At 53.8% G+C, this 23,164-nt stretch overlaps 2 protein-coding genes across 2 annotated transcripts in view; one reads left to right on the forward strand and one right to left on the reverse strand.

Moving 5' to 3' along the window:
- Window positions 1-23,164, forward strand: part of LOC111922621 (uncharacterized) — an 813,543-nt gene that overhangs the window by 433,905 nt on the left and 356,474 nt on the right. The gene's annotated exons all lie outside the window — the stretch shown is intronic.
- The window catches only part of LOC111945726 (uncharacterized), a 555,958-nt gene that overhangs the window by 17,678 nt on the left and 515,116 nt on the right, over window positions 1-23,164 (reverse strand). The window contains exon 14 of the mRNA XM_086874769.1: window positions 11,283-11,746. Coding sequence (XP_086730895.1) covers window positions 11,283-11,746 — 464 coding nt within the window. The remainder of the gene's footprint in view (window positions 1-11,282; window positions 11,747-23,164) is intronic.

Below are 23,164 nucleotides of genomic sequence, written 5' to 3' on the forward strand. Positions count from 1 at the left end.
GATCTGTGACCCGTCCTGGTTCCATCCACCCCACTCCTCTCAGCCACAGGCACCAGAAGGATCCCAGGAAAGCCACAGTGCTCTACCAGATGCCAGGAGCACTCCCTGCTGTGGCCTCAGGGATGCTGGGTGACCTCGTGGATGAGGATCTGTGGCTGCTGATGGAATGTGTGGATGGAGGCCCTTGACAGGAGGTTGTTGGAGACACGTGTGGGGCTGAAGGAGAGATGGCAGCTGTCAGTGGGGAGGGCAGGGACCCCGCTTGTGACTCCATTGCCTTGGACACCCTCAGCCACAAGATGTCCAAGGAGTCACACAAGGCTTTGGCACTCTCAGCCTTCTTTCCCCCAAGTTCCTGCTTTCTGTACATTGACAGTAGAGAACCTTGCTTGTTTCTACAACTAGAACAAAGATCCCAGATGGAACAAGCCTTGCTGGTTTTAGTCAGAAGCATCAGTGACCAAAAGTTGTATTTCCATTGGTTTGGTCACATCTTTGTTCCTTCTCAGTGTTCAGGCTGGGCTGTGGGGTGTCCTCATTTGCTGCATTTTCTGAGTTCCTCTTGGATCCCTTGAGCAATAGGTTGTGCCCTCGGAGGATCCTTTGTGCTCCTTGGTGACCCAGGAGAACCTTGCAGGCGGTTTTTGGGGGAGCTGCTGCTGTGATGTCACAGGAACGTTGCCGTGTCCTTGTGGTGTTCCCGTTGCTGTGGGGCACAGAGGCCTCAGTGTCAGAGCGGCTCTGGGCACCTGCTCATTGCCTGAGGATCCTCCTGCCCGAGGCATTCTCAGCAGCCAGCCCAGCCCCTGACGGGTGTCCTTCTGTCCTGGCAGGGGGACAGACAGTCTGCAGATGTGTGCAGCACAGCCAAAATGATCCAGCAAGTGGTTGCTGCAGTTTGCACTCTGCACTCTGGGGCTTCTGATGGGTATTTTTTAACCCACTGGGCCCCTAAGTCGAGGATTTCCCCAGGTGCACCATATGTGCCTTTGGGATTGCTGTGGGCTTCCTGTTCTTCCTTTGGAACGGAGTTGATTTTGAATGAAAATTGCAATTAAGATGCCATTTATTTGGGAAAGCTCCTGCCAACAACTTCTTTAAAAAGGGGTTGTTTGTAGCCAGCAGGGTGTGCACAGCATTTGGAATGGAGCCTGGGGGGGTTCTGTTCCCCAAGAGGAGAGTCTGTGGCAGTGAACCCTGGCATTCCTCCCTCTGTTTGCTGATCCAGCCAAAAACTGGACACAGCCTTGTATTTTGTGCTGTTCTCTTGCTTGCTGTGTGATCCAAAAGACTGTGGCTCCAGGAGGGAAGTTGTGAAAGCAAAATGCTCTCTTGGCATTGACTTGTTGTGTGAGATTTTCCAGCACAGGCAGCTTTTTCTCCTAACAGCATCTGGTTCAGGTGAAGGTCACCTCACACATGGATACTGGGAAGCTCCTTCTTCAGTGAGCAGGAAAGGAACCTTTGGTGTTCAGAGATCCCAGCTGTTCCCTTTCAACACCATCATGAGCCCAGTAAGCTCCAGTATGATCCTTGTCACAAGGCAGCACTCCCAGGATGGTCCCAGTTGCCTCTGGCTAGATCAACCCAGTCAGTCCCAGTATGATGCCATTGGCTCTCAGCGTGCTCCCAGTTGCTCCCAGTCACCCCCAGTATGGGGGATGATGTGCATGGTGTGTTCCCAGTCATTCTCAGATACTCCCAGTATGAGTCCAGTCACTCCCAGTATGATCCAAAATTGGATTGCTGGGAGTCCTCATGGAATCCTGGAGACCATTGTGACACTCTAGGGCCCCATGGAACCGTGGTGACGCCAGGTTGGCTGGGAGTGTTGATGTGCTGCAGGGTAGGAGGGCTCTGCACAGGGAGCTGGACAGGCTGGATCCAGGGCCCAAACCCAACAAGGTGAGGTTTAACAAGTCCAAGTTCCAGGTCCTGCACTTTGGCCCAAACAACCCCTGCAGTGGTCCAGGCTGGGGACAGAGAGGCTGGACAGCAGCCAGGCAGAAAGGGAGCTGGGGCACTGATGGACAGCAGGCTGGGCATGAGCCAGCAGTGTGCCCAGGTGGCCAAGGAGGCCAATGGCCCCTGGCCTGGATCAGGAACAGTGTGGCCAGCAGGAGCAGGGCAGGGATTCCTCCCCTCTACTCTGCACTGGTTGGGCAGCACCTCGAGTGCTGTGTCCAGTTCTGGGCCCCCAATTTAGGAAGGCCATGGAGGGGCTGGAGGTTGTCCAGAGAAGGGCAACAAGGCTGGTGAGGGGTCTGGAGCACAAGTCCTGTGAGGAGCAGCTGAGGGAGATGGGGTTGTTTATCCTGGAGGCTCAGGGAAGACAAGGTGTGTCAGTGTACAATTCGGACTTGATGATCTCCAAGGTCTTTTCCAACCTTGCTGATTCTTTGATTCTCTCAAACCACCCTTGCAGCTGGTGCAGGATGAACCCTGGGCCTCCTCTTCAGAAGGTGCAGCAGCCCAGGTCCCTCAGCTTCTCCACACAGGTCCCAAAGCCCATCCTGTCAGTCCTGCAGAGCCTCTCCAGCTCCTCCTCCTTGCCCAGAACAGGGAGCCGCACAGCCAGACACAGCAGCCCAGATGTGCCCCCCTGGCCTGTGCTGCCTCTGGCAAGGGAGCAGCACGAGGCCCTGCAGGACCCTGCAGACAATTCCTGAAGCACTTGTAGGATGATCCTGCTCCCCAGGGACGTTCCCGCAGTGCCAGCTCAGGAGCTGAAATGGGGAGTGGGGCCAGAAAGGAAAGGGCAAACAGGGATGGGCTGTTAGCAGGGGAGGGAACAGGAGTGGGCAATAGGAAGAAATCTGGATCAGGAGGAGTAAAGAAAGCAAAGGGGAAGCAAAGGAAATGCTCAGGGCAGTTTGGGGGTGGCTGCCAGGCAGCCCTGGCTCTGAGCAACAACGTCTGCAGTGGCACAGGAAACTCACAGCTCATGGGAACAAACTTTCTGTGTGACTTCAGAGGCCACGACAAACCTGAGTGGTTTCCCTCCTGTCCCCCAGCCCTTCCTGGCCCCAGGGGCTGATGGCATTTGTGCTCCCTCAGGTTCATCTCCCCACAGCAGCACCATGGGGGTGCTGACGCCTGCTCTGGGCAGTGCAAACAGGGGCTCCTGAGCCAGTGCTGCCGTGTCTGTGCCTGCAAGGATGCGGCACCTCTCTGAGCTGGGGGAGAGGCCAGGGCTGCACAGGGGGATGTTGTTGGCAGCTCCATGAGGATGCTCTGGGATGCTGCCCTGGGGTGTCCAGCGCAGTGGGGATGGATCAGCCCCTGCTCTGCTGCTCCTTCCCGTCTCCCCCAGGGATCTTGCAGAGCCCCAGCCATGCTGTTTGCCCCCAGCCTGCCCACGGCCAGCCTGGGGCTGCTCACGGGGGTTTTCTGTGCTGAGCTTTGGCCTGGCCGTGTTCTTGAGAGAGCCTGGGCAAGGAGCCTGGAGCCCCCAGGCCCTGCCCTGAGGCATCAGTGCTGCCCCAGCAGTGCCCATGGCCTGTCCCTGCTGCAGCCCCGGCACTGCCACCCCCAGGGCTGTGCCCGGCCCCGAGAGCACTCAGGCCCTGCAGCAACACCAGGGCCAGGAGGGCAGCGGGGCAGTGGCACGGGAGCAGCACTGGCAACACCAAGTGCTGCTGCTCCTGGGCACAGCTGCTGTGCCAGCACTGATCTGCCCCCAGCTCTGCACACAGACACTGCTGCTGCAGCTCCAGAGAAGGGAACAAAAGGGGCATCTCTGGAGAAAACTTTCCTGGGAGGTCCTTTACTTCATTGAAAGCCATCAAGAGCACAGCCCCTCATTGGCACAGTGTGTGGCCACAGGGCAGGTGGAGAGAAACAAAATGAGAAATGGCACAAACAATGACATTTCTTTGTGGACAAAATTAAAAAAGGAAAACACAGAAAACCTCCAAAATGAAACCAACAGGAAGTATCAAAGGTGATTTTTATTATAAGTGATTTGCAGAAATTGGCCAGCAGTTTAATGTTTTTTTAAACCATCCAGTCATCAGTGTCCACACTGCAGTCTTGAGCTCCTGGTTCCTCAGGCTGTAGATGAGGGGGTTCAGGGCTGGAGGCACCACTGAGTACAGAACTGACACTGCCAGATCCAGGGATGGGGAGGAGATCGAGAGGGGCTTCAGGTTAGCAAATCCTGCAGTGCTGAGGAACAGGGAGACCACAGCCAGGTGAGGGAGGCAGGTGGAAAAGGCTTTGTGCCGTCCCTGCTCAGAGGGGATCCTCAGCACAGCCCTGAAGATCTGCACATAGGAGAAAACAATGAACACAAAACAGCCAAGTGCTAAACATGCACTAACAGCAATGAGCCCAAGTTCCCTGAGGTAGGAATTGGAGCAGGAGAGCTTGAGGATCTGTGGAATTTCACAGAAGAACTGGCCCAGGGCATTGCCATGGCACAGGGGCAGGGAAAATGTACTGGCTGTGTGCAGCAGTGAATAGAGAAAGGCACTGGCCCAGGCAGCTCCTGCCATGTGGGCACAAGCTCTGCTGCCCAGGAGGGTCCCATAGTGCAGGGGTTTGCAGATGGACACGTAGCGGTCGTAGCACATGATGGTCAGGAGGGAAAACTCTGCTACAAGGAAGAACAGCAAGAAAAAGAGCTGTGCCACACATCCTGTGTCGGAGATGTGTCTGGTGTCCCAGAGGGAATTGTGCATGGCTTTGGGCACAGTGGTGCAGATGGAGCCCAGGTCAGTGAGGGCCAGGTTGAGCAGGAAGAAGAACATGGGGCTGTGCAGGTGGTGGCTGCAGGCTACGGCGCTGATGATGAGGCCGTTGCCCAGGAGGGCAGCCAGGGAGATGCCCAGGAAGAGGCAGAAGTGCAGGAGCTACAGCTGCCGCGTGTCTGCCAATGCCAGCAGGAGGAAGTGGCTCATGGAGCTGCTGTTGGACATTTGCTGTGGCTGCACATGGGGACCTGTTCATGGACAAAGGACAGTGGCAAGTCAGGAGAGGCTGCTTTGAGCCAAACTTGGGCCATTCCCTGTAGATTATCCCGCTACGACTCACCCACCCTTGTTTCTGCTCTGGGAAAACTTCACCCAGGTCCCTGACTGAGCTCCAGCTGTACTGTCTGAGTGTGCCAGGAGCAGCCAGGCCTGTGCCTGGGGGCTCTCCAGGAGCCATCCCTGCCCTGCTGCTTGGGTTTATGGCCATGCAGGAGAGGGACAAGGCTGGAAATTCAGGATTTGTCAGAAGAATCACTCCTAATGCAGAAGGGCTTGTTGCCATCTGCACACACACTTCTAAAGTATAGCAGGAGTTGGTTTTAGGAATTGTTTTACTGCCCAGAGATCATTCCTGGTTCTCTGAGGTCAGAAATCCCCAGCATTTCTGCTGCACTCAGAATTTCCCACTGAGAGATGTGAGAGGCAAAGGATTCCCTGTGGCTTAGGGAAGGTGAGGGGCTGGATGGGCTTGATCCCAACCACCCTGGGTTTGCACCTTTGGCTGGAATCAGAGCACAATCACACTCCTGTGTCACCCTGGCATAAACCAGACCCTGCCCAGAGCAGAGGGATCCCTGAATGTCTCACCCTCTCTAAAGGTCTCTGGGCAAGGTCTCAGCATCCCCCTCTGCCAAGGACACTCACGGCTCCCTTGGCAGAGCCAACAGCATTTCCTCAGCTGTGGCATCTCTGCCCTTCCCCGTGGGACATTCAGGGAACTCCGAGAGGCTCTGGCACAGATTTGCAGCCAGGAGGGCAGCTCAGAGCTTGGAAGGACACAGCAAGGAGATCCCCAGGTGTGCCCATGATGGGATCTCAGGGAGGGGGCTCAGCTCATTCCCCTTTCCCATGGACTGCTTTGCCCACAGCCCCACAGGTCACAGGGAAGCTGGGACACCCCATTCCCATGGACACCCCTGCCTGGCAGCAATCCCAAGGGCAGGGCCTGACTCAGCTGCTGCAGATGCCAGAGCCTCCCTGAGAGCCCCAGATACCAATGACAATATCAGAGCAGTGCATTTAGGCTGTTTAGGAGCCTCCCAGCAGAGAGACTGAGCACCCAAACTTACAATTCTGACATCTCTGTACATGTTCAAACATTACTTTGCTGTTCCTGGTGTGTCACTTTCAACTCAGAATGTTCTGTGATTCTGGGATTACAATTCCTCTTCTGCTTCTCTCATCCCCTTCATTGTCTGTAATCAAAAGAGAAAAAAACCCCAAACCTTTGCAACAGTGTTAGAACAGTAAAGTAAAAACCAGACCTTTATTGGAAACTTCCATGTATCCCAGTGGGGATGGGGTGCACCCGGGCCCTTATTTCAACAATTTCTTAAGGTTGATTAATTAGGATATTTAACAGAAACATTCAATAGGAGATTCAGCTGCCCCAGTTACACACCCCTGAGTCAACCCATTGGAGTAGGTCGAAGGGTTTCTATGCCCCACTTTTTGTTATGACTGCTCACATTCTGGTTACAAAACAAAATGTTCTTCTTGTAGCTCCTCTCCCTGATGATAAGACAATACAGTATTGCAGAAATCTATTTAGAAGATCCGATTATTTTTCTAAAATCTAAGAGAAAGGTTAGGAAATATATTAGAGTTAATTAAGGATAATAGTTGTCCTTAATTATAATATAAATGTAATATAATATAATAGTATAGTATAGTATAGTATAGTATAGTATAGTATAGTATAGTATATAATAATAGTTTAATAGAGTTAATTAAGAATTAAAATTTAATAATTACATAATAATAGTTTACAGATCTAAAAATATATTAAAAATGCATAAAAAGCAAAAATCTTTTTGCTATCATCTCAACTTTCCCACCCTGCTTAAAGAGAGAAATTGAACACAGTCTCAGGAAAGCTCCTGATCTTTACAGCAATTCCAGTCTCACCTTCTTTTGGGAAGTGTCCTCTGGAGCTCTGCCCAGTCTGGACTGGAGCTGGGAGCAGCCCTGCCCCACACAGCCCCTCTCAGCAGCAGCCCCTGCCCTGCTCAGGGTGGCTCCTTCCCCCCACAGCTTCTCCCCAGCGCTGGGAGCAGCTCCCCGGGCCGGCTGAGAGCTGTCCCTGGCAGGCAGCAGAGTCCCTGCCCCAGCACAGCGCCCTGGGCTGCAGGACCCTGCTCTGCAGGACAGCCCTGGGCACCCCTGGCTGCTCTGCACAAGGGACAGGCAGAGAATGTACTCACAGAGTCTGTAGGCACTGGCATGTTCCAGCTTTAGGAGATGCCTCCAGGAGCTGCAGCTGCATTGTCCTGCAGCCAGAGGCTTCCTGTGCCAAGGGCTGGCAGGGATTCTGCCCCAGGCACTTCTCAGCACCTTCCCAGCCCTGACTGATTGAAGCTCTCTGTGCCTCTGGGCTGTGCCCAGGGTGGCTGCAGGCAGTGCCCCAGCCCTGCTGGGCTGGCAGAAGAGCTGCTCAGCAAGAGAAATGTGCTTTTGAAGCTCTTCTTGGTTTCCAGGAGCTGCCTCTGTGCCAGGAGCATGGCCCAGCTCAGCAGCACAGACACAGCAGCAGGACTTTAATGAGCCCCTTGGGGCTTTGTGCTGAGGCCCTGAACATCAGTCCCTGACAGGGAGGGGAAGAAAGCTCTCAAGAACTCCAAGTCAGAATCCAACTCCAAAGTTTCTTTTCCTTTTAATGGGTCCCACTGAGGGACATGACTGAGAAAGTGTCCCCAGGCCCCAGGCAGAGCAGAGAACTGGAGGCACTGATGACAGCTGGGGACAAAGAGAAGCCAAGGCTTGGTGCCCTGGGCCACAGCAGCCAATGCTGTGCCAGCAAGGGCTGTGAGGAGACACCTTGTCCTGAGGCCCTGGGGCCTCCTGGCACAGCCCCAGCAAGGCTGGCCACTGTCACCCCCTTGGCCTGCCCTCAGCACCCCCCCTAGCCCACATGCCAGTGGCCTCAGGGATCTGCTGGAAGGAGTCCCTGGGGAGCCTTGCTCAGGAATGGCCCTGGGGGCTCCTTCATGCTCCCAGGGACTGCAGCTTTTTCAAAGGACTTTGGCTTTTGCCTTGGAGTCTCTGAGAGCTTTGTGCAATCCTGGCCTCCAATTATCTGCTGTAATTAGTCCCTTGAGAGCCTTTGTCAGTAACAACACTCAGTGGGGCTCATTAATGCTTCAAGGTACTTCAGGTTCTTAAGACACTTTCCTTTTTCCTTCCCACCCTGAGTCTCTGAGAAGTTTGTGCAATCATGGCCCCAATTATCTGCTTTAACGAGTCCCTTGGGAGCTTTGCATTGACACTCAGTGGGGCTCATCAATACTTTGAGATACTCAGGGCTTTTTCAGCTACTTTGGATTTTCCTTTCCACACTGAGTCTCTGGGAGGTTTTTGTGCAATCCTGGCCTCCAGTTCTCTCCTCCAAGGAGTCCATGAGGAGCCTGTGTTGGGGATGGACCTCAGTGGCACCCATTAATGCCTGGAGACACTTTGGGTTTTTCCTCTGACTTGGACTCCTGGAAAGGTTTGTGCAGTCTCCTCTCAGGTCCTGAAGTTGAAGGGCTCAGCTCCAAATGCACCATGGGGCTCATTAGGATCAAGCAAATCCTAACAAACCATGGCTGTGCCTTGATTTCCCTCTGGTCTGGTGCAGTTCTCAGGAAAGTTTCCTACAATAGTTCTGGAGAAATAGCTTGAAGAACTTCTAAGAAATATGTATTCCTGTTTCAAAGGGTGTCTTTTATTCCTGTTCTCTTTAGAACAGAGATGATTGCAGCATTCAGTGATGGATATTGATCCAGGGTCTCTCCTAAGGAGGTGTGGCCAGGTCAGAGAAGCTGTGCCTTGAGGTCTGACCCAGTGGGGACAACCTTGCTCCACATTCCCCAGCCCCATCCTGTCTCTCCTCACTCCCCTGGGACCTGCTTTGCTCACAGAACTGGCTGCACTCAGGCAAAGAGGGGTTTTCCTTCTTTGATTTTAGCAATCTAAAACTGCTGAGTTTCCCCATGGAAAACAGACACCCTCCTCAAGTGTGTGCCAAGCCCAAGGTGCCACCAAGGAGGTTCCCCTTCCCCAAGGCAGAACCACACAAGGAATGTTTCAGACACACAGGGGGTTCTACAATGAACACAACCCCAGAGTTGGCTGAAGGCAGAATTAGAGCAGCTGCTGAAGGACAGACAAGCTTTGAACTCCTTGCAGCTGAAAGCACCAAGTGGGTTGTTGGGAGGTGTGTGAGTGAGGCAAGAGTGAGGGAAGGGAAATGCAGAGAGCCCTGGAAGTGTTTCTGTGCAGACAGGCTGCTGCAAGGGCAGCATTTGCCTTCTCTGGGGGGAACTGTGATGGAGGTAGGGGTAGAGTGACCTCCCCAGTGACCTCGAGATGTCACACAGCCACCTGGGATGCCACAGCCCACTCAGTGGTGTCACACAACCTGCCCTGGGATGTCACACCACCATTCTGTGATGTCACATCTCTTCCTATATGCCACAAAAACACCTTGTGATGTCACATAGCCTCCTGTGATATCACACAGCCACATTTGATGTCATAGCTCACTCTATGATGTCACAGTCAGCACTGTGATGTCATACAACCTGTCCTGAGATGTCACATGGCTCTTCTATGATGTCACTGCCCACTTTAGGATTTCATATCGCCACCATGTGGTGTCACAGTCTGCTCAGTGATGTCACAACCCTCTCTGTGATATTCTCTATCTAACCTCTGGTGTCATAGTCCTCTCTGTGATGTCACAACCCACTAAGTGATATCACCCAGGCCACACTGTGATGTCATGCAGCCACACTACAATGTCACAACCTGCACTGTGATGCCACAGATCTCCTCTATGATACCGTAGCTGCTCAGAGACCTCACACAACAAACTCTGTCATGTCACAGCCCCAGCTGTGACCTCACACAGCCCACTCAGAGCTGTCACACAGCCCCTTTCTGACATCACAGCTGCTCTGGGGCTCCAGGACACAGCCACAGAGGTGCTGCTGGGACACAGCCCCCTCTGGCACATCCCACAGCCCCTGGCAGTGCTGAGCCCCTGGCAGCTCTGTCTGGGCCTGCTCTCTGTGTCCCTGAGCTGCCCTGGCAGGGGCCCAGCCCTGCTGGGCTGTGCTCAGGAGCTGCTCCTGGCCAGAGCTGTCTCCCTGTTGTTATGGTCTGTTCCCATGGCAACATCTGCCCCATTGTTATGGTCTGTTTCCATGGTAACCATCACAGCCCCTGTTGCTAAGATCAGTCCCTTAGCAGCTCCATGGAGACCCCATGCCAGGGGTGGTTGCCATGGACACCAGCTCAGGCCTGGAGCCAGAGCCCGTTGCCATGGCAACCATTTGCAGTCCCATCCCCAGGCTCATGGGATCCCAGAGCCACAGAATTGGCTGAGTTGGGAGGGAGCCATGGGGATCCTCCAGTCCAACTGCTGGCCCTGCACAGGACACCCCAACAATCCCAGCCTGGGCCTGGCAGCGCTGGCCAAACGCTGCTGGAGCTCAGCCAGCCCTGGAGCTGGGAGCCTTCCCTGGGGAGCCTGTTCAGTGCCCCAGCAGCCTCGTGGGAAAAACCTTTTCCTCACATCCAGCCTAAACCTGCCCGCCTCAGCTCCAGCCGCTCCCTCCACTCCTGTCCCTGGGCACCAGAGGGAAGAGGTTCCCGCAGCCCCCAGCCAGGGACCCGCTCCCAAGGCTGCTGCCATGGCAACCAGGCCTGGCACCAGCTGGGATGCTCGGTTTCCATGGGCTGGGCTTCAGGAATGGCATTCCCCAATTTCCTGCTCCTGCTGAAACCGTGCTGCTGCTCACTTCCCTCCCACCTCCCATGGAAAGCACAAAAGACAAAGATCCCATGCTGGGATAAGAACAATTTATTGAGAACAGCAACGAGATAAGGCAAAAACAGGAACAGAAACAATTTTGGTAACAGAAAGGATAAGACAAACTATTCACAGGGAAAACTAAAACACCACCAACTGACTCTTCCTGGCCACGTATTTCCTCCTGCCAAGAAAGGACACCCTTCTACTCTGGTGAGAGAGAGAGAGTCCTTTTCCTGCCCCTGGCAATGACCTGAGATGGGATTGAATATAATGGACCATGATCACAGTCTCACATTCTTTGATCCCACATCATGACATTGCCATGGGCAGGAAAAGGTACAGGTGTCTTCCCAGCATGGATCCCAGGGAACATGGATCACCAGGTCTCTTCCCAACGTGGATCCTGCAAGGGCAGATGAAGCTGGACCAGTGAACAAAGTTCTTCCTGTATTTTGAGGCACTTGCAGGGCTTCCCTTACCGGTGCCTCCGTTGGTGTCTGCCAAAGTTAGACCTGTCTGAGAAGCTCTTCCCACACTGGGTACACTTGTAAGGCCTCTCCCCAGTGTGGATATGTTTGTGGGTATTGAGGTTGGATCTGTGGATGAAGCTCTTCCCACATTCCCCACACTCATAGGGCCTCTCCCCAGTGTGGATGCGCCGGTGGGTGATGAGGGTGGAGTTGTGCTTGAAGCCCTCCCCACAGTCAGGGCAGCAGAAGGGCCTCTCATCCGTGTGAATTCGCTGGTGCAGGACAAGATTGGAGCTGCTGTGAAACCTCTTCCCACACTCAGAACACTCGTAGGGCCTCTCCCCAGTGTGGATGCGCTGGTGGATGATGAGGTGGGAGCTGCAGCTGAAGCCCTTCCCACATTCCTCACACTCGTAGGGCCATTCCCCAGTGTGGATCATCTGGTGGCGGATCAGGCTGTTGCTCTGTCTGAAGCTCTTCCCACACTCCAAGCACTTGTAGGGATTCTCCCCATCCTGAGGCTGCTCATGGACCCCCAGCTCAGAGCCCTGGCTGGATCTCTGGCCGCCTTCCCGGCACAGGGTGGGTCTTTCCTCCTCAGAGCACCCTGGGATGGGTTTGGAGCCCCTCCTCCTGCGGGATCTCTGGGGCTTTTCCTCCCCATTGGATTCCTGCACTGTCGTACCGCTGAAAACGGCCTCTTCCACGAGGTTCTGCTGTGGGGATTTCTCCTCCCTGGTCTCCATCCTCAGCTCCTTGTCTGGGGGAGGAAGGACAAGGAGAGGATGGGATTTGCCTCCGTGCCAGAGGGAAGGGGAAGGAGATCCCCCCAGTGCGTCCCCGGCAGGACGGCGTCGGCAGCGGGGTTGTCCTGCAGCCGGGGGCCAGGCTGGGCTGGGAGATGGAGCAGGAGAGAGGGGGAAAGGGGCACTGACTTCCTCCTCACCTGCCTGGGTGTCCTGGGGAATCTTCCTCTTCCTCACAGCCTCCTTCTCCATCCAGCCAAGGTTTGGGAATGGGAAATTCTGGTTCGGGAGAGAACAATGAATGAGCACGTTGAATTTGAAGGTCCCTCTGTCCAAGTCCCTCTCTAGAAGTCCCTGGGTATATGGGGGGTCGTGGTTTGAAAGGAAAGGTGTTTGCTAAGGAAGGCAGAAACCACCATTGAAATTGATAAAAATGTAAGCAACAACCCTCTCCAAATTATTATAATCTTGATATCAAAGTGCTCTCAGATAAAGATATAGGAATAGAAATAATAGTTCTTTACTAAAGGAAGAAAAATGAAAATGCAGCAGTACAAAAGAAAAAAAACAACAAAAAAACAGCACTCTGAGAGAGTCAGAATACAACCTGACACCCTGTTGGTCAGGGTGCTGGTAGCAGTCTGATTAAATGGTGGCTGCATTCCTCCTGGAGTGACTGATGTGGTTCTGTTGAAGCAGTGGTCCTGTAGAATATTGTAGCTTACCTCTGAAGTTCCGGTGCTGTAGATGGGTCTGGTCTCTCCTCTGGGAATCCAGTGGAGAAAGACTGCCTGTGGTGCTTTGATGCTCTGATTATATTCTTGCAGGAATACTTGGCTCCTCCCCCTGGGTGGAGCATCTCACAATGGGATGATGTCATTTTATCATTCCTGCAGTGAGACTCAATGGCCCATTAACAGAAGATATCCCCCTGGAGGAAGGATGGGTGGTGGAAGAGATAAAGAACACTGCCCCACCTGGTTTTAACAGCTGGCCCATTAACAGAAGACATCCCCCAGTTATGAGGGATGGGTCATGAAAGAGATAAAGAAAACTGCCCTACAAGGTTTTAACAGATAGTGATAGAATACATACTTTTGGTTACATCTTGCATTGCAACCCAAGACATGGGGTACATAAAAATTGTACACCACCAAAATCTGGCCCTGAAAATGCCTCCCAGGAGTTCTAGTTCCATCTCTGTTCTCTCCCTTTTGGTGTTCAGGGTTTCACCCCTGTCCCAGCTGCTGGGGGTCACACTTGTACTGTGGGTCCCCTGTCTACTCGGTCCCTGACCTCTTGCTTGGAGTGCCAGGAATTTGAAAACTTCCTCCCATTTCCATCTCCCCACTTAGGGATGCTGGAAGTTTTTGGGGTCCCAGGGTCCCTGCTCCCCTTATTCCCTTCTTGGGGGTGCAGGGGGTCCAAGGAGACCCCCCTGCCCCTCTCTATGCAATTGAGGGTTCCACGAATCATGGCGCTCCTCCTCTCTGGGCTCCCCACTTTGGGGTCCTGGGGGACACAGGGCTCTGCTCCTCCAGGCTGCCTCTGCCAGCAGCTGCCACTGGGAACCCCAAATGTCCCCCTAAAGGACATTTTCTTCTCAGCCTTGGTGTTCTTCATTCTCCAACAATCACCCCCAAAAACCCAACCCAGGAAGCCCCCAGGATATCTGGGCCGAGCTCTCCCTCCCTCGTCACCTGTGGGATAGGGGGGGTGTTGATCCCATGGATGGGGGGGCTGTGAATTCAGGGAGTGAATCCCAGCTTGACTGGGATATGCTGGACCTGAGATCATACTGGGATAACAAGCACCTAACTGGGATTACTAGGAGTGTCTGGGAATGGCTATGGACATGCTGAGGGCAGCTGGGATATACTGGGAGTGTCTGTGATCATACTGGGGATGACTGGGAACACACTGGGAACAATGGGAACCATGTTGGGGACAACTGGGAACAACTGGGAGTGACAGGGTCTGCACTGGGGGCAGCTGGGAATGACTGCAACCTTGCTGGGAGCAGCTGGGATCATCTGGGGAGCAACTGGAACTATACTGGGGCCAACTGGGTGCAACTGGAATCACACTGGGAGGAACAGGGAGCAACTGGAACCATCCTGAGGGTAACTGGCATCCTACTGGGATCACAGTGGGAGCAGTTGGGCCATGCTGGGCAAGACTGGGACCATACTGGCAGCAACTGGGACTGCACTCATCGTGACTGGGAGTGTCTGGGAGCAACTGGGATCAGGCTGGAAGCACCTGAGGAGTGACTAGGAGCAACTGGGATAGACTGGGAGAGACTGAAACCACAGTGCAGGTAAATGGGAGCAAATGGAAGCACACTGGATAATCCTGGGAGCAGCTGTGCCCATGCTGGGGTCATACTGGGATCCTACTGGAACAAGCTGGGATCATACTGGGGGTGACTGCAAAGGTGCTGGCTGGGACTGGAACCATGCTGGAGGTGACTGGGAGCAACTGGGCCCATCCTGGGAGTGACAGGGAGTCACTCTGGCCATGACTGGAATCATGCTGGAAGGATATGGGAGTGATTGGAACCATACTGGGGGTGGCTGGCACAACAGCTCATACTGGGGGTGACTGAGATTGTAGTGGGAGTGACTGGGAGTCACTGGGATGCTTGGTTCCTCCCCCTGGGTGGAGCATCTCACAATGGGATGATGTCATTTTATCAGTCCTGTACTGAGACTCAATGGCCCATTAACAGAAGATATCCCCCTGGAGGAAGGATGGGTGGTGGAAGAGATAAAGAACATTGCCTCACCTGGTTTTAACAGCTGGCCCATTAACAGAAGATATCCCCCCAGTTATGAGGGATGGGTCATGAAAGAGATAAAGAAAAATGCTCCTCTAGTTTTTAACATGGTGATATAATACATACTTTTGGTTACATCTTGCATTGCAACCCAAGACATGGGGTACATAAAAATTGTACACCACCAAAATTTGGCCCTGAAAATGCTTTCCAGAAGTTTTCCATTTCTGTTCTCTCCCTTTTGGTGTTCAGGGTTTCACCCCTGTCCCAGCTGCTGGGGGTCACGCTTGTACTGGCGGTCCCCTGTCTACTCGGTCCCTGACCTCTTCTTGCTGCTGTGAGTGCCAGGAATTTGAAAAGTTCTTCCCATTTCCATCTCCCCACTTAGGGATGCGGGAAGTTTTTGGGGTCCCAGGGTCCCTGCTCCCCTTATTCCCTTCTTGGGCGTGCAGGGGGACCAAGGAGTCCCCCCTGCCCCTCTCTATTTAATTGATGGTTCCTCGAATCATGGCACTCCCCCTCTCTGGGCTCCCCACTTTGGGGTCCTGGGGGACACAGGGCTCTGCTCCTCCAGGCTGCCTCTGCCAGCAGCTGCCACTGGGAACCCCAAATGTCCCCCTAAAGGGCATTTTCTTTTCAGCTTTGGTTTTCTTCATTCTCTAATCATCACCCCCAAAAACCCAACCCAGGGACCCCACCAGGATATCTGGGCCGGGCTCCCCCTCCCTCGTCACCTGTGGGATGGGGGGCTGATGATCCCACGGGTGGGAGGGGGCTGTGAATTCAGGGAGTGAATCCCAGCTTGACTGGGATATACTGGGCCTGAGATCATACTGGGATAACAAGCACCTAACTGGGATTACTAGGAGTGTCTGGGAATGGCTATGGACATGCTGAGGGCAGCTGGGATATACTGGGAGTGTCTGTGATCATACTGGGGATGACTGAAAACACACTGGGAACAATGGGAACCATGCTGGGGACAACTGGGAGCAACTGGGAGTGACAGGGTCTGCACTGGGGGCAACTCCAGCTGGGCATGACTGGGACTTTGCAGGGAGCAGCTGGGATCATCCTGGGAGCAACTGGAACTATACTGGGGCCAACTGGGTGCAACTGGAATCACACTGGGAGGAACAGGGAGCAACTGGAACCATCCTGAGGGTAACTGGCATCCTACTGGGATCACAGTGGGAGCAGTTGGGCCATGCTGGGCAAGACTGGGACCATACTGGCAGCAACTGGGACTGCACTCAGCGTGACTGGGAGTGTCTGGGAGCAACTGGGATCAGGCTGGAAACACCTGAGGTGTGATTGAGAGCAACTGGGATATACTGGGAGAGACTGAGAGAGACTGAAACCACAGTGCAGGTAAATGGGAGCAAATGGAAGCACACTGGATAATCCTGGGAGCAGCTGTGCCCATGCTGGGGTCATACTGGGATCCTACTGGAACTAGCTGGGATCATACTGGGAGTGACTGCAAAGGGGCTGGCTGGGACTGGAACCATACTGGAGGTGACTGGGAACAACTGGGCCCATCTTGGGAATGACAGGGAGTCACTCTGGCCATGACTGGCATCATACTGGGAGGGCCTGGGTGTGACTGGAACCATACTGGGGGTGGCTGGGTGCAACAGCTCATACTGGGGGTGACTGAGATTGTAGTGGGAGTGACTGGGATCATTCTGGAAGTGTTTTTCTGTAGATCTTCTGTCTTTCTGGTCTCTTTTTATTCTCCTTCCTATCCTACGTACCTGGAATATTTTTGGATATCTTAATGTTACCCAAAATCTTAAGGGTTAACACTTTTTAGGTTAAATGAGCTAAGTTTGCAAAGTTAAGGCTATGGTAAGAGTTCTTTGTGCAGATGGATGTTGTATTAAACCCTTTGCCATAGTTCCTTGATTGTCTGTATTTCGTCAGTTAAATTTTGTGTCATTTTGACCTCTTAGCTCAGTTGGTCAGAGCATGGTGCCAGTATCACCGAGGTTGTGGGTTCAATCCTTGTGTGGGCCATTCGCTTAAGAGCTGGACTTGATGGTCCTTGTGGGTCCCTTCCTACCAAGAATATTCTTTGCATCTGTCCATGCTGAGAAGATCTGGTGGGTGTTTCTCCTGTGCACCAAATTCAAGCACAGGAACCTTTGGTTACCACCAGCATTGAAGTGTTCTGGGGTGTTACAGCCCTGCAGGCTCACAGTGGCCTCTTGTTTCCATAAGGTCCCAGAGTGTCCCACTGGTCCCTTGGTTCCATGGGCCCAAGAGTGCCACAATGATCCCCTTGGTTCCACAACTTCCCACAGTGTCACACTGGCCCCTTGGTTCCATAAGGATCTGGAGTGTCACACAGGTTTATGGCATTTGTCCTTGCTGCCCCTCACATCCCACTGCCCCACAAAGAGCCCCGAGCCACCCGTGAGGGACAGGCCCTGCTGGGCCAGGCCTGGGCTCAGGGCTTGGCCTTTCTGCTTCCTCCAACCCAGCCAGGGCTGGCTCAGCATTGCAGTTCCCTGCTCAGAGCCTTTGGTTCTCGGCAATCCTGGCCTCCAGGATCTGCTCTCACCAGTCCCTGGGGAGCCTTTGGCAGTCCCTGCCCTCAGCTGGGCTGATTGAAGCTCCAATAGAGTTGGAGTTTTGCTTCTGACTCCTTGAGCAGCTTCTTCAGCCTGAAGGAGGGACATAGGAGGATCAGGGAAAGGAGAAAGAACCACAAGGTCAAGCACTCCCTGAATTCACAGCCCCCCCCCACCTCTGGGATCATCACCCCCCATCCCAGAAGTGCCTGGGGAGGGGGAGCTCAGCCCAGATATTCTGGGGTGTTCCTGGATTGGGTTTTTTTGGGGGGATGTTTGAAGAATGAAGAACTTCAAAGCTGAGTGGAAATGGGGGAACTTTTTGGATTAGACAGGGGACCCTCAGTACAAGCATGAACCCCAGCAGCTGGGACGGGGAGGAACCCCTGAACACCAAAGGAGGGAGACCAGAGATGGGGAACACCTGGGAGGCATTTTAAAGGCTAAGTCCTGGTGTTTGGGAGGTTTTTATGGACCCCATGTCTTGGGTTGCAATGCAAGATGTAACCAAAAGTATGTATTCTATCACCATCTGTTAAAACCAGGTAGAGCAGTTTTCTTTATCTCTTTCATCACCCATCCCTCATAACTGGGGGATATCTTCTGTTAATGGGCCAGCTGTTAAAACCAGGTGAGGCAATGTTCTTTATCTCTTCCACCACCCATCCTTCCTCCAGGGGGATATCTTCTGTTAATGGGCCATTGAGTCTCACTGCAGGACTGATAAAATGACATCATCCCATTGTGAGATGCTGCACCCAGGGGGAGGAGCCAAGCATTCCTGACTGGATATAATCTGGGAATCAGAACACCACAGGCAGTCTTTCTCCACTGGATTCCAAGAGGAGAGACCAGACCCGTCTACAGCACCGGAACTTCAGAGGTAATGTACAAAATTCTATGGGATCATTGCTTCAAGAGAACCACATCAGTCACTCCAGGAGGACTGCAGCCACCATTTAATCAGACTCCTACCAGCATGCTAACCAACAGGGTGTCAGGTTGTATTCTGACTCTCTCAGACTGTTGTTTTTTTGTTGGTTTTTTTCTTTTATACTGCTGCATTTTCATTTTTATTCCTTTAGTAAAGAACTATTATTTCTATTCCTATATGTTTATCTGAGATCACTTTGATTTCAAGATTATAATAATTTGGAGAGGGCTGTTGCTTACATTTTTATCAATTTCAATGGGGGTTTCTGCTTTCCTTAGCAAACACCTTTCCTTTCAAACCAAGACACCCCAGATGCCCTGGTGACTTCTAGAGGGACTTGGACAGAGGGAACTTCAAATTCAACTTGCTCATTCCTTGTTCTCTCCCGAACCAGGATTTCCCAATCCCAAACCTTGGCGAGATGGATGAGAAGGCTGCAAGGAAGAGGAAGATCTCCCAGGAATCCCAGGCAGGTGAGGAAGAAGTCAGTGCCCCTTTCCCCCTCTCTCCTGTGTCTGCTGGGGACGCATTGGAGGGATCTCCTTCCCCTTCCCTCTGGCACGGAGGCAAATCCCATCCTCTCCTTGTCCTTCCTCCCCCAGACAAGAAGCTAAGAATGGAGACCAGGGAGTACAAATCCCTGCGGCACAACCTCGTGGACAAGGCCGTTCTGAGCAGCTTCACGGTGCAGGAATCCAACAGGGAGGAAAATCCCCAGAGATCCCGCAGGAGGAGGGGCTCCAAACCCATCCTAGGGTGCTCTGAGGAGGAAAGACCCACCCTGTGCCGGGAAGGCGGCCAGAGATCCAGCCAGGGCTCTGAGCTGGTGGTCCATGAGCAGCCTCAGGATGGGGAGAAGCGCTACAAGTGCTTGGAGTGTGGGAAGAGCTTCAGCCAGAGCAACAGCCTGATCTGCCACCAGATGATCCACACTGGGGAATGGGCCTACGAGTGTGGGGAATGTGGGAAGGGCTTCAGCTGCAGCTCCCACCTCATCACCCCCCGGCGCATCCACACTGGGGAGAGGTCCTATGAGTGTCCTGAGTGTGGGAAGAGGTTTCACAGCAGCTCCAGTCTCGTCCAGCACCAGCGGATTCACACGGATGAGAGGCCCTTCCGCTGCCCTGACTGTGGGGATGGCTTCAAGCGAAACTGCAGCCTCATCAGGCACCGGCGCATCCACACTGGGGAGAGGCCCTATGAGTGTGGGGAATGTGGGAAGAGCTTCAGAAACAGGTCCGACCTCAATTCACACAAACGTATCCACACTGGGGAGAGACCCTACGAGTGTCCCCAGTGTGGGAAGAGCTTCACCCAGAGCTCTCACTTGACCAGACACCAACGGAGGCACCAGTAAGGGAAGCCCTACAAGTGCCCCAAGTGCAGGAAGAGCTTTCCACAGCTCCAGCTTCATCCACCCTTGGAGAATCCACATTGGGAAGAGACCTGGTGATCCGTGTTCCCTGGGATCCATGCTGGGAAGACACCTGTCCCTCTTCCTGCCCATGGCAATGACATGATGAGAGATCAAAGAACATGAGAGTCTGACCATGTCCCTGTCATTATATTCAATCCCATCTCAGGTCATTGCCAGGGGTGGGAAAAGGACTCCTTCTCTCTCATCAGAGGAGAAGAGTGTCCTTTCTTGGCAGGAGGAAATATGTGGCCAGGAAGACCCAGTTGATGGCATTATAGTTTTCCCTGTGAATAGATTGTCTTATCCCTTCTGTTATCCAAATTGTTTCTATTCCTGTTTGTTCCTTATCTTGTTGCTGTTCTCAATAAATTGTTCTTATCCCAGCATGGGATCTTTGCCTTTTGTGCTTTCCATGGCAGGTTGGAGGGAAGCGAGCGGCAGCACAATTTTAGCTGAAGCAGGAAATTGGGGAATGCCATTCCTGAAGCCCAGCCTGTGGAAACCGAGCATCCCAGCTGGTGCCAGGCCTGGTTGCCATGGCAGCAGCCTTGGGAGCGGGTCCCTGGCTGGGGGCTGCGGGAACCTCTTCCCTCTGGTGCCCAGGGACAGGAGTGGAGGGAGCGGCTGGAGCTGAGGCGGGCAGGTTTAGGCTGGATGTGAGGAAAAGGTTTTTCCCGCGAGGCTGCTGGGGCACTGAACAGGCTCCCCAGGGAAGGCTCCCAGCTCCAGGGCTGGCTGAGCTCCAGCAGCGTTTGGCCAGCGCTGCCAGGCCCAGGCTGGGATTGTTGGGGTGTCCTGTGCAGGGCCAGCAGTTGGACTGGAGGATCCCCATGGCTCCCTCCCAACTCAGCCAATTCTGTGGCTCTGGGATCCCATGAGCCTGGGGATGGGACTGCAAATGGTTGCCATGGCAACAGGCTCTGGCTCCAGGCCTGAGCTGGTGTCCATGGCAACCACCCCTGGCATGGGGTCTCCATGGAGCTGCCAAGGGACTGATCATAGCAACAGGGGGCCGGTGATGGTTGCCTACCAAGGATCACATTTGTTACAGGCCCGCAGAAGGGCTCCACGGTGACATCCCAGGAGTCCCCAGGCTGCCAAAGAGCCGGGATGTCACAGACACTCCCAGGGCTTCCTGTCACGGGCAGAGTGGGAGCTGCAGGCAAAAGCTTTATTTCTTTATTGGAGAAACTCCTGCTGAGTCATGAGGTGGAGAAATGACACTCAACAGCCACCAGGGATCCTCAAACCCCTTCAGGCTGCCTAGACTTTGAAATTCTTTCTAAGAGAGGAGACTGGGAGCAGCTGGATCCAAACCCAGCCCCAGAGTTTGTTAAAGGTTTATATGTGCTGATTGGACAGGTGGAATTGAACCGTAATGCAATTTTCCCCACAGGATTAACAATGGAATATCAGATGTATTTACACAAATGCCACTGTGACTGATTCTGGCATGATTAGACAGATTTATTTACACCACAGACTAAATAAAGAAAAAGAGTTATTTACTACAGTGCTCTAGGGAGCAATTTTGTAGTAAACAGGGCCTTGCTGGAGTTGTTTGAGCCCATTCCAGGCACAGCCTCCTGCTCCAGTAGGAACTGCCTTTCCTGTGCCATGCCCAGGGCAGATCCTGCTGCAGGAAAAGCCCCAGGCCAGCCCCAAGCCAGGGAAGGGCTCGGGCACAAGTGCAGAGTGCCGTGCTGGGAGCTGTGCCAGGGACAGCCTGAGGCACCAAAGGCACCTTGGCAGCAGCAGCTGCTTCCAGGCCATGGCCAGAAGGCTCCCTTGGCACCCCGGCCTGGTGGCCAGCACTGCAGAGCTGCTGCTTCAGGGCTCATTTCTGGCTGGGCTCTGAAAAGCCACTGCTGCTCCAGGAGCCTGACTGGGAAGCAATTGGCCCCAGCACCTTGGGGACAAGATAATAATGAAACAACTTTTCATGGCAGCAGAGACAAGGCAGGGGCAGAGGAAAGGGGAGAGCCAGGCCCAGGGGACATGGCTGCAATGGTGATGGCTGTGAGGTCAGTGCCACTGCAGCAGCCTGGCTGGCCCTCAGCAGACATTCTGGCCAGGAGGGTTGTGAGGGCACCCAGCACATCAGAGAACCCACACAACAGCAATTCCATCCTTGGGGAGGGGCTTTCACTATGTCAGGTTGCACAGAGCTCCTGCTCTGGGAGCATTCCTGGGATGGGGCATCCATTTCTCTGGAAAAGCAGTTGCAGTTTTGTGCCACTCTCATTGTAAAATATTTCCTCCTTCTAACAAATCCAAATCCACTCTAGATCACTTTAAAGATATTGATCCTTGTTGTGTCATTGCAAGATCTGTGAGGAAATAACTTTGATCAGTGTTTCCGTCTTCACAGACCTTGGAGAGGACCCAAAAATCTCCCAGGATGGGGTTTGGAGGCCTCATCACGTAAGCAGCAGGTAGAGGCTGAGGGCCCTGGGCTGTGCAGCTGCAAGGCCCTGCCAGAGGCAACTTGTGCAGCCCTTTGGCCATGGCTGCTGGCCCTGGGCCTGAGGCCAGCAGGGGACAAGTGACCCTGGCAGCCCTGGGGCCTCATTGCCTCCTTGTCCCTGCTCAGCAGCCTGGCAGGGGCCGCCCCATGGTGCTGCCCTTGGCATTGCACATCCCCACATGCCAGTGGCCCGGGAAGAGCCCTGAGCAATGAGGGAGGGACAGCATCTGCCTTGCCAGGGGCTGGGGCTCAGCCCTTGGCCCTTGCCATTCCTGAAACACATCCAGCTTTGCTCAGCACCACAGACACCTTTCCCTTGCTTGTCCCCAGCTGCCATCAGGGCCTCCAGTCTTCTGCTCTGCCTGGAACCTGGGGACGCTTTCTCACTCGTGTCTCTCATTTCAACTACAAGAAACTTCAGTGTTTCCATCTGACTTGGAGCTCTTGAGGAGTTTCTGGAGCACACTCTGAGGGACTGAGTGTGATGCCAAGAGCCCCAAAGGCCCGAGAGGGTGATGAAAGTGCTGGTGCTGTGTCTGTGCTGCTGAGCTGGGCCGGGCTCCTGGCCCAGAGGCAGCTCCTGGCAAGGGCAGCGCTGCAGAGAGACAGCTCTGGCCAGGAGCAGCTCCTGAGCACAGCCCAGCAGGGCTGGGGCCCTGCCAGGGCAGCTCAGGGACACAGAGAGCAGGCCCAGACAGAGCTGCCAGGGGCTCAGCACTGGCAGGGGCTGTGGGATGTGCCAGAGGGGGCTGTGTCACAGCAGCACCTCTGTGGCTGTGTCCTGGAGCCCCAGAGCAGCTGTGATGTCAGAAAGGGCTGTGTGACAGCTCCGAGTGGGTTGTGTGAGGTCACAGATGGGGCTGTGACATCCCAGAGTTTGTTGTGTGAGGTCACTGAGCAGCTATGGCATCAGAGAGAGGAATGTGTGAAAGCAGGGTGTGACATTGCAGTGTGGCTTTATAACATCACATTGTGGTCTGGGTGATATCACTTAGTGGGTTGTGA

This window comes from Cyanistes caeruleus, unplaced genomic scaffold (assembly GCF_971803275.1).
Source record: "Cyanistes caeruleus unplaced genomic scaffold, bCyaCae1.hap1.1 HAP1_SUPER_30, whole genome shotgun sequence".
Lineage (NCBI taxonomy): Eukaryota > Metazoa > Chordata > Aves > Passeriformes > Paridae > Cyanistes > Cyanistes caeruleus.